General features: G+C 35.6%; 1 protein-coding gene across 4 annotated transcripts in view; it reads right to left on the bottom strand.

The window, feature by feature from the left end:
* The window catches only part of CDH10 (cadherin 10), a 74,778-nt gene that overhangs the window by 21,397 nt on the left and 37,533 nt on the right, over positions 1-15,848 (bottom strand). For 3 of the 4 annotated variants that reach the window (XM_086609015.1, XM_086609016.1, XM_086609019.1), the window contains 4 exons: positions 11,662-11,849; positions 7,862-8,115; positions 2,788-2,924; positions 410-531 (listed from right to left, as the gene is read on the bottom strand). In XM_086609015.1, the coding sequence (XP_086465141.1) occupies positions 410-531; positions 2,788-2,924; positions 7,862-8,115; positions 11,662-11,849 (701 nt within the window). Of the gene's footprint in view, positions 1-405; positions 532-2,787; positions 2,925-7,861; positions 8,116-11,661; positions 11,850-15,848 lie in introns of all 4 variants that reach the window. The other variant, XM_086609017.1, reaches the window with a different exon arrangement.

Below are 15,848 nucleotides of genomic sequence, written 5' to 3'. Positions count from 1 at the left end.
AGGTGTGGAGGTCTGTAATCACCATCAGCATAGATTGAAATATTTAAATATATCTGAATTTTTTTATTTGAGAGTTACTGTAAATATAGATAAAACTTTTTTGTAGTTAGATATAATATTTTGAGAAGATATTGTCAAAACTACTTATGACCATGTCACTTGAATCTATCTAGTCAGGATTTAATAGTAGTAAAGCATTAGGTAAAGAAAAGTGGTAATTCACACACTGATCTTGTTGTAATATACTGATATTTCATGCTAATCCTCACCTACAGAGCTACTTTGCTTTCATTTTTAACATTTCAAAAGCTGTTTTAGACATGTATTCTCCCAAGCAACAGGCAAGAATGATCTACGATTGAATACTGTGGCAAAACTGAATAGTTGAAAATGTTTGTCAAAGACATACCTGCCCAGCTCTTGCATTTTCACAAACAAAAGTATCGTAGAATACAGCAAACTGCGGGGCATTGTCATTAACATCCAAAATTCTTACGTAGACAGGAACACGAGTAGTATCTTTGGGGTTGTCTGATGGGAGAAAGGAGAATAATAATAAGCTTATTTTCCTACTAAAAGTTTTCTGTATTCTTCCAAATTTCATGAGAAATATACATGAAAGATTAGGTATGAAATTGGTCGAAATTTAGCATACATACTGACGCCATGTAAGAACCAGGCCTCCCGAAAAATAAGGAGATGTTTTGTTTAGAGTAAAATATAAATTAAAGTATTGGTATCTAGTGAGCAATTAAGATTTTACATGACAATAGGGGCTGCAACCCTATGCAAATATAGTATATTAAAAGAATGATCATTACTATAATGACAAATTTGATTACCTGGTGAACTCAAAAGCATTATTCTGCTGTAAGGTTTTGATTTTTAATTTTAAAATTATTTGTAATCTATTTTGTTTTACACCGAAAAGACATTATTGACTTTGTGCATATATATTTTGAAATTTTGTCAAGCCTGACTTTCCTCTCTTGTGCCTTAATAAATAGAGATACATTCTAACAGAGCCAATGAAAGTATCCCCTCAAAAATCTGGTAGAGAATTTATTAGAATTAGAGTTTTTATGTTTAAATTTCCTTAAGAAAAAATGAGTGTAGATTTTCAGACCTTAGGTTGAGAAACAAGAACAGTAACCCTCCCCTTTCCAAATGCAAAAACCCTAGTCCTCTCATTAGAGTATGTTAATTCAAGAATAGAAGTGTCCCTTTTCCTACTTGCTGATAAAACTGCCATACTAAGAATCTGAAATAATGCCTGGAAGTGAAGAAGTGCAACCATTCTTGGAATTCTGCTGGCTAGTATCTAAACACCATATGATTTTGCAATTTTAACGGAATGGGATAAGTAACAACAGAGATGATTCAAAATTCCTTTTTTTTTTTTTAACTTGCTTTGAATAAACCACTAAACATTTAGGAGTAGTTGTTAGGAGAAGTTGGCATTAAGTTCACTTCCTATTAATAACATCTTTGCTAAAGAGTGTGATGTGAATATTTTTGACATCATGAATTATTTAAAATGGCAGGTTTAGAGCACTGTTTTTCATAGCCTTTTGCATTTTTTGTATTAACTTTCCAAATGAGTTCCATTCTTAATACTACTTTCCCTTGTGTCATGCTTCACAGGTAATATTTTTAAAGATTTAAAGACCTAGGTCTCCGTCTTCATTTCTTTCTCCAAAACTAACCTACCTCTTCAGAGAATGCTAGCAATTCCAACTAGGTCCAGAATGTAAATATAGTCAAAGTATCCTGAGAAGGAAATAAATTTGGAACTATGATATAAGCTTACGAGTATACTAAGTTTTTCGTTATATAAATACTTCTGTAAAATATTCTTACGAGATTGGACAGCACTGTGAAAGATTGTAATCTCAGGACCACGCATCACAAGAAAATGAGAAAGTTATAAAGAAAAAAAGTAAAGCTACTGGGTGTGCTCAATACAACCAGTCTACTGCTCTGTACTAGAGAAATGGAGACAGGCAAGTTAAGACTGGCTAGTTGGCTGGACATCGTGTTTCATTTAGTTCTCTGCAGTGTAGTTCTTGCCAACCGTGCTTCACTGCTCAACAGCACTTTTTTCTGGTTTTGACTGATGTAGAATTAACCCTAAAAAACAGTGTCTTTGAAAGCAAGTGATCCTCACTAGCTGATTTCAAAGATCAGAATTTCGTCCCTTAGAAAATTTTCTGTTGGGCGATTAGAGTTGATCTCAATAATGTGACAGGTTTAGGAGGATCTCTGCTTTGCTCTTTGTTCTTTTCACGTTAAAATATCTACAGAGACCTAATTTAAATAGTCCAAGGAATGTTACAGCTTAGGGATCAAATTGAACCTAACTTGTAAAGATATTGATTCTAAGAGCTGTATGCGTAGATACCATAAGAAGAGTTAAATTATTTCTAAGGAAATGAAGACAACAATAGAGACAGACACAATGATTACCATCCTGAACTCTGCTACTTTAACAGCAAAATCATGTCATTGTCCTCAAAGAAAAGGAAGAAAAAAAAATTACTCCAGTGTTGTTATATTATTGGGTAACATTTCAGAAGTAACTTGGACATTAAAGGTCAGTGGTGGAAGCAGGTGAGCAAAAAAAAACAGTGAGGAGACAGCTGCTGTTAGCTACTTCCAATCTACTTTCCCAGAATATCTAATAGAAGGGGGCATGGGGAAGGAAGGGAGTTTTTATCTCATGAAGTCACAGCTGTAACTTTGCAGGCTAAGGAAAATTGAAAGGAAGAAAAGATCAAATTGGCTTACTGATTTCAGCTGCTATAACGCTAAGATTGTGCCATTGTGATATCTCACGGTCAAGTGGCTTAGAAGTATAGATGGATCCATTTCCAGAATGAATATTAAATATCCTGTCAAGGTCAGTGTGACGATCCAGAGAAAACCTAAATACAATAAAGAAAGAAAAAGTATTGTCAAAATGATAGAAAATAGAAGAAAGCATATGTTTCACAGGAAGTTAAAGTAGCTTTTAGGTTCTCTATGTTACATTACAAAAGTTAGCTCTGAGAAGGCTTATCTTTAGCTTCCGTAAATGCTTGTGAAAATTCTCAAAGTTAGTGCTATAGAATGAGAAATAAAAAGTGCAAGAATTTCATAGATATGATACTCTAGTGTAATATTTGATCATCTGATCTTTTATAAACATATATAAAAAACATAAAATATAAGATAGAATTTCAATACCATAATTAAATAATTGTTTTAATCCTGAAAGGAAAATTGTCTTTGATATACTGTTCCTGCAGACTGAGACTGACAGCTAACTCATGAGCTTTTCGAAAGTATTATTATACGCTCTGCTTCTGTACTTTAGGATGCATTAATTTACTGGAGATCAAGTCAAAATATATCTCTATAAAAGTAAATTCACATGCAGAACTTTCACTTTCATGAATATACTGATGTCAAAGGACCTTCTATGTTGCTGTAGTTGCTATATTTCTACAGGCAAAACTACTAGCACAATATGGCAGAATGCAAAATTAAAATCAGAAAATTGCACTTTCCTCCATTTTTTTTCTCATATTTAACGCTGCCTTCAAAGTTAGGATTGAATCTTTGATGTGGGATTAAATGTAGGATTTTACAAAGTGCAAAATACTTATTTAACTACCTGGCAGAATTGGACAAAATTTAAAAAAAAAAAAAAAAAAGGAAAAAAACCCAAAGTCTGCTAGTATAGTACAATAGAAACAATTGTTCATGTTTCTATGAACTTTTAGGCGTGATCTAAACAGTTCATTAAGTGTATCTGTTTTTACTTACAGTACTTAACTAAACTGAGCCAAATGAAAAAATGTTGCAATATGGAAATAATGTCTATAATGTTTTGGTGAATTTTGTTTGTTTGTTTGCTCACTCTACCGAACACAATACACAAATACGTAGAAAACCCAAACACAATCCCAACAAACAAATCAATACCAAAATGAATACAAAACCAAAACGAAACAGTCAGAAAAGACTTCTGAAAGTGCAGGAAAGACATGCTCAAATTATTTTTTTTACTACTAGCTAACTATAATAACTGTTCGTTAGAATTAAACAAGAACTTGCTATTTTTGAGAGTAAATTATACGATAGATTATTTGGCTTATACGATAAGCATTTGATTTTATTCCATCCATGACGGAGTTGTAATGAGGAAAAGAGTTTAATTTGAGAGTACTCTAGCTAACAGTTTTTCAACTGGCAATAATCACTTCTTTAGCTGATGAGATCTATTCCACATTGTTTCATTAAAAATTCTATACCGTTTGATAACAGCCATGAGATAGACATATACTTTTACTCCATCGCATTACTTCAATGGCCTGCAAATTCTTCGATAATCATTATTTTCAGCAGATACCTCCATATTCATTGCACAGAAATAGAAATTCATGCAATCGGAAGCTATTAGCACTCAATTTATAGGAAGCCTAACATACAAATTTTTAATAAACAGAAGTTAATATTTCAAAATAAACTGCTAAACAGAAAAAAAAAACACAACTGAATAAATTCTACAACCTGAAGCTATAATTTTTTTTGAATAGTGGTATTGAAGTATTATACAAACTACTCCAATTTCAGAATATGACAACTTTCAAAATACTTTAGTTTAAATGTTAGCTGCTCACTTCTGGGATAAATACATAGTGCTTAGTATTTAATATTGATATTATAAGAAGTAAAAGCTTGCAAAAACTTATCCTAGGTAAGTATTGTTTGAATGAATATACAAGGTTTTTTTGGAAGTTGAGGAACAGCAAATACTAAAGAGAATTCAATCTACTCTACGCAATTTGTTTTAAGTTCTTGTCTTCAATTTGATAGCATTAAATGAAAGCTAAAAGAAATTACTATGAAGAGCATTGTCATACATGTTTTCGATTATTTTCTTCAAGTGAACTAAATCTAGGTTCAATGGTCCTTTTCAATTTTTTAGAAATTTCTTTGCCCATATTACTTTGGTTTGCTCCACCTGCCTCTTCTAAATTACTTTTTAAAGGAGAATGAAAGAAAAATGACCGGGACATAGAAAAAAATATAGAAAATAATCTTTAGATTGCTAAACTGTGCAAGTAATAGTGATGAGGGAAACACCTGCCACAGTTCTTCAATTCATCAAGTTATGTCAGAAACTAAATGAGTGAACACTCCTGACTTTTTGTTTTAGCAGTCATGACTAAGAAAATACAACTACTAAAATCACTAGTTGTCTCATGCAATTAGAGTGGGAAAAGATGCAATGCTGTTATTTATACATTCTTAAATTTTAGAGGCTTGGTCTTATCTCAAATTTTTTCCATAGATGTGAATCACCGCAGGAGAAAATTAGATTCAGTTTCATTTCCTAATCCATTTTTACAACCTGGGTCTCATTAAGAAATATGTGGCAATGGACTTCAAAGTCAGTAAACAAGATTCTTTTGCCAGAATATAATTTTTGCGCTTTGATTGGTATTTCAGACAACACACATCCAACTTTGTCAGCATTGTCTTACCTGCTTCTTAAAGCTTATGCATTATAGAAAAAACTCCACATCAAAATATAGTTTACTATGTTCAGCTAGATACAATGTAACATGTAGCATCTAGTAGTATACATAAAAAACATTTTTTAAGATATTAGAACCAACAAGCGAGCTAGAACACAATCTAGAACTTGCTCTAGAACCAATGAGCGAGCTAGAACACGCTCTACAACCAACAAGCAAAACTAGAATCATAGAATCATAGAATCATAGAATCATAGAATGGTTAGGGCTGGAAGGGACCTTCAAAAGTCATCTAGTCCAACCCCCCTGCAAGGAACAGGGATATCTCCAACTAGATCAGGCTGCTCAGGGCCTCGTCCAACCTGGCCTTGAACGTCTCCAGGGATGGAGCATCCACCACCTCTCTGGGCAACCTGTTCCAGTGTTCTACTACTCTCATGGTAAAAAATTTTTTCCTAATATCCAATCTGAATCTACCTCCCTCTATTTTAAAACCATTACCCCTTGTCCTATCACAACAGGCCCTCCTGAACAGCCTCTCCCCATCTTTCTTGTAGGCCCCCTTGAGGTACTGGAAGACCGCTATAAGGTCACCCTGGAGCCTCCTCTTCTCCAGGCTGAACAGCCCCAACTCTTTCAGCCTGTCCTCATAGGAAAGGTGCTCCAGCCCTCTTATCATGTTCGTGGCCCTCCTCTGGACCCTCTCCAGCTGGTCCGTGTTCTTCTTATGTTGGGGGCTCCAGAACTGGACGCAGTACTCCAGGTGAGGTCTCACGAGGGCAGAGTAGAGGGGCAGAATCACCTCTCTCGACCTGCTGGCCACGCTCCTCTTGATGCAGCCCAGGATGCGGTTGGCCTTCTGGGCCGCAAGAGCACATTGCCGGCTCATATTGAGCTTCTCGTCCACCAGTACTCCCAAGTCCTTCTCCTCAGGGCTGCTCTCGATCCAACATCTAGAACATGTTCTAGAACATGCTCTAGAACCGACAAGTGAACTAGAACACGTTCTGGAACCAAATAGTGAGCTAAACTTCAATCCAAAACAAAACAACTGTCTTGACCCAAAAAGTGAGCTCGAAGTTCAAAACCATCTTCCTGAACATGAAATTGAGTTATAACAATCAGGAACTAGTAAGCAAATTGAATCCCAAACTAGTTACGTAACAATGAGGAACCAAACCCAATCTAGAACCGACAAGCAACCTGGAACCCAATCTAGAACCAACCAAACCTAGAACACGGCCTAGAGCCTGCTCTAGAACCAACAAGTGATCTAGAACCATGATCTGAGTTAGAACCCTGCCTAGAGCCAAAATTGAGCTCTGGAGTCCCCAACACAAGGAGGACATGGAGCTGCTGGAGCAAGTCCAGAGGCGGGCCACGAAGACGATCTGAGGGCTGGAGCACCTCTCCTATGAAGACAGGCTGAGAGAGTTGCGACTGTTCAGCCTGGAGAAAAGGCTCTGGGGTGATCTTTTTGCAGCCTTCCAGTACTTAAAGGGGGCCTACAGGAAAGCTGGAGATGGACTTTTTACAAGACGTGTAGTGATAGGACAAGGAGCAATGGCTTTAAACCAAAAAAGAGTAGAATTAGGTTGGATATAAAAAATAAATTTTTCACTCAGAGAGTGGTGAGGCACTGGAACAGGTTGCCCAGAGAAGTTGTGGCTGCTCCATCCCTGGCAGTGTTCAAGGCCAGGTTGAATGAAGCTCTGAGCAGCCTGGTCTAGTGGAAGGCGTCCCCGCCCATGGCAGGGGGATTGGAATGGGATGATATTTAAGGTCCCTTCCAACCCAAACCATTCTGTGATTCTGTGACTGTGATTAATCTTTCAATGTCTAATTTCTTGAGGTATTTGAGCACACAAAAAGATAACTTTATCCTGTATAACAATCACTCTGGCAAGCCTACAAAGCAGGAGGCACCAACCAGAGCAGATGAGATCAGCACTAGGACTGACCAGAGGAAGCATTAGAGAGCTCTGTACCCATCCTGGGTCATAGAGTGATTTGGCACTTTTTCACAGTGTAAAATAAGAATGAGTCCTGAAGAGTCTACTTGAAATCAATGTGTAATTTTATAAGATTTCTGAGATTTGAAGTACTAGAAAATATTTCCTGTCTTTTGTGTGTGAGTGAATGACTGTTTCCTGAGGTGTTCGAAGACTTACGGATAGCATCCTTCTCAATTCTGTCTCTCTGGAACACTAATAAATAACAGAAAAAAACATTAGCATCTTCTTCCTGTGCACAATGGTATGTGAAAATTCATGTTGTATTACTATTTATCTTCATCTCTTTAGCAAATGATGTGTTTACAGAGACTGGAGTATTACCTTATTGGACTTGAGGCTGAATCAGGATCCCGTGCCATTACTGTTCCTATTATTGTCCCTAACTCAATATCTTCATGCACCTCAAAAAGGTAGGAAGATCTGCTGAAGACAGGAGGTTCATCTACATCTTCTACAGAGATTTTCACAATAGTTGTATCTTTGAAAGGCCCAAGATAATAGAAACGTGGATCCACATGGGTATTCTCAGCTTCTACTTTCAATGTATAAAGTCGTCTCGTTTCATAGTCCAGTGGCTAAAAATGAAGATGATGATAAAATTTATTAAATTACATTATATGTTTACAGATGTTGACCTGTATTCATAATGGAAACTGAAGAGGACTCAAGCCTTGTCAGATCTTGCCCTGGGTTGGAAACCCCAATACAGTTCAAATTTTCCACAGCACAGCCATCACTTTCTCTAGTAAGAAATTTCCATGGTTCTTAGAGCAAATTTCTCTTCCTAGATATTATTTGAATGATCATAGCATCAATGCAAAAAATATTTTCAGTGCAAATTTACCAATTATTTAGTGAATTTTGCAGCTGTTTCACAAGAATATGGATTTGAAATAAATGTATAAGGATTTAAAATATTTGCAATACAGACTTGAAATACATTTCAGAACAAGGTACTTCATACTAATATTTCTCAGGAAATGCTATAAATTCTTGGATGACAAATGTAGCTGGCCTCAAATATCAGGAGCATTTTAGGTTACTTTTAGTGAGAGGGTGTATCAAAGTTCTCTATATCTAAAGAAACAGCAAGAGCTTAATCTTGTTCTTTTTCATTTAATTCAATGAAGCCAACATCAGAAACTTTTTTTTTTTTTCAAATAGATTTAACTTCTTTGTCAGTAGTTCCTTTTTAAAATGGAAGGAGGAAAGGTTCAAGGTTATAATTAGAAACCATTCTGGATAAAAAGAACCTCTGTCCCTTCAGATTTTTCTAACTGTCATAGACAAAAAAGTGTTAGCTAATCAGTGACACAGAGAAATAAGCAAGCTGAGAGTTTACCTTTCTGACACAAAGACTACTTCATTAACTCCCTCAAAATCTCAGGCAAATATCAAACTGGTGGTTTTCATTCGTCAAAATAGATGGTAGAAGAGTTGGGTTTTCTGCCTAACTGCTTTTAAAAATGTCCTGGTTTTGGCTGGGACAGAGTTAGTCTTCTGTTTAGTAGCTAGAACAGCTCTGTGTTTTGGATTACGTACGGGATTTGTTAATAAAAGAATGCTGATGGTGCACCGATGTTTATAGTTGGTGCTGAGACATAAAGAAGTTTTCAGCTTTCCATGTTTTGTCAGGGCGCAGGAGTGCAACAGGCTGAGGCAGAGCATGTGGGGTACAAAGGGCCCACAACTCCTCTTAGGATTTGAAAAAGATTGAGGTCCAAATTGGCCCGTAGAATGTTCCACATCATGCAATGTCATGCCCAGAATATAGATGAGGGTTGACGGAGAAGTTTGGGGCTCTCTTAGACTCTTGGACTCCCAGAGTTCTATCTCTCTCTTGTGTTCTCTTTTCAGGCCTCTCGCTCTTCCAGCATTGCAGTTTTGGGACTTACCTGTTTAAAGACCGCTTGCCGGGATGGGATGGGTGTTGGCCATCAGGTGGTGAGCAATTGTACTGTACATCACTAGTTTGTATCATTATAATTACATATATTCATATATTATTATAATTTTATAATTATTCCTTCAAATTATAATTATTATTACTGTTAAATTGTTATTATCTCAACCCATGAGTATTCTTCTCCTTTTCTCCTTTAATTCTCTTCCCCATTCCCCAGGGAGTGGGAGAAGGTGAGCGAGTGGCTGTGTGGTGTTTAGTTGCTGGCCAGGTTAAATCATGACAAAACACAAATTAATGTTTGTGACAGATGGCAGAGTGACAGCCTAGATATTTAAATATTCTATTTAAGAGCAGAAAGATGCAGTTCAGTGAAAGAATGAGTTTCCCCACTGCCCCAAACTTACTTAGAGCAGAAGGGAGAGTATCTATGAATACAATTGAGACATGCAACACAGTGCTGCTATTTAAGCTAGATATGAGATTATTGATGTGCCTATAAAGTGCAGCATGCTACTGTAAAGGGATGCTGGCTTCAAGCCTAGAAGCAAAGAAGCCATGTTGGTCCTGCTTTATTCTAATTAGCTGGTTTAATTTGCCAGAAAATATGCCACGAAGATGTAGTTAACTTGCTACTAGTACATTCACAGCCAGTTTGAACATCTCTTCAGGCTACAGTGCAAAATATGGATATAAAATGTGTGCATTATACAGATATTCTGACATATCACCAGTAATGAACAAAACTGTTGCCCAAATATATGAAATTGTGGCAATGCTATTATTTTGTCTGTGAAAACTTGTACAGAAAAACTTGCACAGAAACAGTTCTTTTGCAGCAGGTATTAAGTTCAGACTTAATAACTTAAGGAACATAAGCTATTTGTAGTTATTCACCATTGAAAACAGCAATGACAATCAACGTGGCTAAATAATAAAAAAAACCTGAATAATATTTTCATAAATGAACAAACTGAGTGTGTATTCTTCCTCGCTAGTTAATGCTATTGTCTATGCTATCTGAATAAGCTACTTATTAATCAATATGAGAAAGCATCCTGCAAATTGCAAAAGGTGTCAGATTGCCAATGACAAAATGAGAAGATCTTGTTCATTAGCATTTGTTGGTGACATTTTTGAAGCTGCTGTGTTATAACTTACGAATTTTTTATGCTTGATCCTGTTATTAGACTGTTTTTTCAAGACTGCATTGATTTGATATAATATTCCGTGTGAAAATCTGAAGCAAGCAAGAAAGGAGCAACTCAAGAGAAGCCTTCACAAACTTCTAGAAAGAGGAGAAATATTAACCCCCAAACTTTATATTTTCATTCCTTCCCAGGTAAACTACAATGCCTACTATGAACATAGAAGAACATAGAGTTTAAAAAGGAACACACTCTGACCTTTGAAGAACTTATATTTCCCTTGTTTCCCTTGGAGCTATATTTTATAGTAGTGTTCAATTTGCTATTCTTAAGGATAGCTGTTTTAAAAGCTAAAATAAACAGTGCTTTATGTTAGAAATGCTGCCTGAACTCTTTAGAAACACATCTCAAAATCCAAAAGAACAGGTTTGAGTGACTTCTGGAAGGGAAATTGTGGAGGAGCAGGAGAATGACATTTCTAAGTGTGAGATCTTACACCTCTGAAAGTTCTCTGACATGCAAGACAGAGGGCAGAACTAGAGTTAGCTCTGAAAGAAGGACACCATCGTTATTCACTGCTCCTGTGTTAACCACCTGACATGTTTGAAACAGCAACAAAACAATATACCTTGTGACTCAGCCTCCATGAGTGTGTGTGTGTTCTGGCATACTCTGGTCACCTAAGTTGATGAGAATCTCCTAGATAAATGTCTCTCAGGAGTGAGTGAACTGCATATGGCTTGCTGTAAAAAATAGGTTACATGAATACTAAAGTCCGTATTTGAAATCACGGAGATAATTAATACTAACACATTGGGGATGGTCCATTTTTTACATACTTCGCTGGAAATAATGCTTTACATCTATGCTGCATCTCAAATATGATTACTGCCTGCTATTTCCAGTCCATCTCAAAAGGAAATAGTACCATTCAGTCACTGATGGGGGATGATTGCAAGTGTTAAGCAGTTAGAACATGCCATTACATGATCTAAGCACTTATTTTCCAAGGAACATTTGTGGCATAACATTGACATCAAAATAATTTAGTGAATGTTGTTAACAGACACCTTTCGCACAGTTATGATGCCTTCCTGTGTGTCCTTCTGTGTCACAATATCAAACATATCTGTCCCATCACCATCTATAATTCGGTACTCTACTTCTGCATTTTTTCCAGTGTCTGCATCTGTGGCTTTGACGCTGCCAATGGCTGTCCCAACTGGGGAGGACTCGGGAATGCGGAGGTGGATGGTACCTGTCAAAGAGACAAAGAGCCACTCAGGAGCTCCAAAAGCCAGAACACATGCATTAAGTTACATTGTGTCACACAATAGCTGATTACATATTTTTGTGTATCTTTTATTCTAGAGAACTTGCCATTTAATACAGGGAGGATGGGACAACGTGAGGCAAAGAACTATGAAGGGGAAAACTTTAGGTAGAAGACTGAAAACAAAATGGTAGAAAAACAAAATCGTAGAAAAATAAGATTGAAAAGGGCCTCTGTTCTCCTATGTCAAAGACGAATCAACTATGTCTGTACTTTTCTTGACTATGAAATTCCTTTTACATCATCTGGAAATATTGCTCTGTGTTCTTTTCACTCTGCTTTTTCCCCTTGAATATCTAAGGTGAATCTTTTGGGACACATTTTACATCTGTTTTATCATGGAACCAAGACGAACAGAATCTCGTAACTTCACGGGCCAATTCTAAGCAGCAGATTAACTTTTCAGCTTTCAAAACTAGATAGATAAAATATTAAATAAATTCGAATGACATCTTAATGCAGGGATAGGTTCTTGAAAATCCACAAGCAAAAGGTGTGCCTATACTTGTTAAAACAGTTAATTCATACTTAAATAAGGCTTATGAACATAGCAATTTTGATCTTGTGCTACTTTTCCTAGCTTGGTTGTATCCCTTTATTGTGGTGTCATATAGCTGACAGAGAACATAGGAATAAAACTGTCATCATTCAGATATGCTGCAATAAATAGAAATAAATATCTTAGTGTACATTTTAGCGTTCCATGTCCTAGCTTTACTCTGAAAACTGTAAATAAGGGTTGAGATCTCTGGTCCCGTCTGTCAGAACATACGGTAGGAAAACACGTGGGACGCATAATGCACTATGAAGAATTCTCAGAAAAAGATTTTAAAATGAATGCGGATACAGCTGTCATTCCTAAGATGAAAGTTATGTCATCAAAGCTCTATTGAAAAACATTTTCTTCTCTGGCCTTAGTTAAGTGTTCTAAGATTTGTCATTTTACTTACAGACTTCCTAAGGTAAGTAAAGTGAGGAGAAAGATAGTTCAGTTAAGAGAACACAAATCGGAAGCAGTAAAGACCAGTAACCACAACAGGAAAAAGTTGAAGAGGATAACCAAAAGTCTATACATATATACCTTGTTACAAATAAGAAGTACAGAAAAGTCCATAAAGGAAATTATTAGTTTTGTGTGATCAAGAAGAATCCTGAGAAGAGAGCAATGGCAAGGCAGTACAGGAAGGCCACTGGCAACATGATCTTATCGTATCTTCAAGAAAGCACAAGGGAGTTGTGAAGATTTTCAGTGTTTCTTAATAGACTGTATTACAAGCCAGATACAGAGTGACAAAAGAACTGGGTTTGGTTCTGGGAACACTCATAGGAAAAGAAAAAAAATATTCGTTGAGATGTTTGAAACTGCCTCTCTTTCTACAGAACTATTTTTTTCTATTCCTTTATGTCACAGTTTGCTAAACTAAGAAAAAAAAAAAGCAAAAATTAAAAAAATAAACAGATTCACATATAGTTTGTAATCAAATGTTGAATGAAAAATATTGAAATTGAATTTCTTCATACAATTTTACTTAGACAGTTTTGATACGGAACAGTAGCAGAATTATTACTTTATGGCCATATACACTCCACATTTTATTTATATGAATTTATTTTTGCTCAGTTACATTTTGGTGTTTCAATTGAGTGATTTCTCTTGCGTTTACTCTGACATTTTCATTGCCTTTCTCTAATACCGAAATCTGTGTACTTTGCTACGTTAGTATATAATCTCTTTGTAATCGCCTAATCATTAAAAAAGTGGAAGAAAAAAATAGCCTCTGCTCCCATTTAGTATTTATTCAGTACTATGTGAGACTATGGTGAAAGACCACTTTCTTTTTCACAATTATTTTTAGATTATAATTAGGTTTATGGTGTGTCAACTATTCCCCACATTTTTTTTCTGGAGACCTTAAAACTACATCCCCAAGCTGTGCCTTGTGGACACTACTTTAACTCCCAATGCGATACTCAACTCATTAATTTAGTCCACAAAGTTGTAAGAGCTTGTATCTTGAATTGCTAATAAGGCAGTGGAAACAGAGAGTGAAAATAACCAGAAACATATAATCTGAAAGGTAATTTTCTGTCTAACCTATCCATTTATAGAAATCTCCACCATAGTATGAGACACTTCATTTTATTATTTTTGTCACTGAAGACATTTAATGCATTGATTAAGTATGGGTTGCAGTGCAGCTTTAGATACTGTATCAGAACACAAACTACACCAAGTAGAATTATTCTTGCAAAACTCTGCTGTCAATCCTTTTTCTCTCACTTCTATTCTTCCTCAATGAGAGTAATTTACTGTTTGCATTTACTCCAGTCAGTGATGTTCTCTCATTTGTTTGTCAGAAATAAAAATAGGAGGATCAAGGAAAGGAAAAGTTTTTCCATATACTAAGAAAATCAGCTGGAAGATTAAAATCTACACACTTGCATCTGGAAATACTTCAGTCAGTCATAAAGAAGAAGAAGCAGTTTTATTCATGTTTACCCTTCTTCCCATTTGCTTTTGAATAAGCAAATAATGTAAAGGTAGATTTTTTTTTTATACAGTAATATAGGCTACAGTCTCACAGGGGGCGTGGGTTGCCATAACTCATTGGACTAAATGCAATTAAATTCCTTGAGGAAGAATAAAAGTGAGAGAAAAAGGAGTGAGTTTCAGTCAGACTCAGGCTGCTCAGTCTGTAAACCACTTTTTCCATCTATCATTGGTCAACACCATCTCCTTACTTCTGAGAACATTTGGAAATATTACGGTTAAAACAGAGATCCAATATCTGAGGTCTTTGATGGCCTTTCTGTGCAGAACCTTGATAACATTTAAACTTTTATGTTTCTTCAGAAGAACAGGCATTGCTACCTATATGGTTTTCAGGAAATCTGTAAGAGGAGAAAAATGTTCTGAAGAATCCTTGCTCTGTTATCTAAACACAGGAATTAATGTCTCTTCTGTTTTGTTTTGGTTTTTTTTTTGATAAAGTGTGAATATGTTTGTCTCATGACTCTAATACACATCAGATTTTTATTAACAGAAGAGAATAAGAATAATTTAACTTAATCGGTATCAGTTCCAGTAGTCTCATTGAACTCTATTAAAATCAGGAATCATTCTAATGTGTATTTCCATTTTGAGATTAAGTATATTTTTTTTTTAAAGTCAATAGATATTTTTACTTTTATATGTCTAGTAAAGTGAGTCAACTTTATAAATTTTTGAGCTTTCATTTCCAGTGAAATATACATTTATATCTAGCAAAAATATGAGAAGAAAGTGGAGAGAGAAAAAAACCCCAACACTCCTCATCCCACCCTCTATGAAAGTAAGACTGCGAGTTTCTTTAAAGCAAAGGTCAAATCTGATTTACACTGACATTAACAGAAAAATGTAGAGATATTTCTGAGATACTACATCAAATCCTTATCTGACTCAAATATGACATTAGACTGCCAAATAAGGCATGTTCAAATGGTTTAAAAAGTTGATTACATCATTCTGTTAATTTAACACAGTGTTTAAGAAAGAAGGAAAAAAAAGAGCATAAATATGCATGTTTGATGCTTATATGCCGTCTTAAAATTTTCTGCTGAAATTAGCTTTTCCGTAAAGCTTTGAACATGACACCTCTTTGAATAGCCTTCCTCAATAGGTCCAGAGAGGAGCATTCCTCACCTATACAGCACTGGAATTATCATAATCCTCTATATACAAATAGAAACAAGAAAACTAATAAATCAAAAAATTGTGGAAATACAAAGAACATAAAATGACAAACTAACAATAAATTCTGTCCAGAATAGGGTCCGTGTGGAAATGCACAAACTATAAGTACTCAATTGTTCATGATTTTTCTATTTTGAGTGTATATATGAAATCATATGCCCATAAACATCTTAGCTAAACACATCTATATT

The sequence above is a fragment of the Tauraco erythrolophus genome, chromosome 3 (genome assembly GCF_009769465.1).
Source record: "Tauraco erythrolophus isolate bTauEry1 chromosome 3, bTauEry1.pri, whole genome shotgun sequence".
Taxonomy (NCBI): Eukaryota; Metazoa; Chordata; class Aves; order Musophagiformes; family Musophagidae; genus Tauraco; species Tauraco erythrolophus.
Note: the sequence above shows the minus strand (reverse complement) of the source record. Positions and strands in the feature narration are given on the sequence as shown.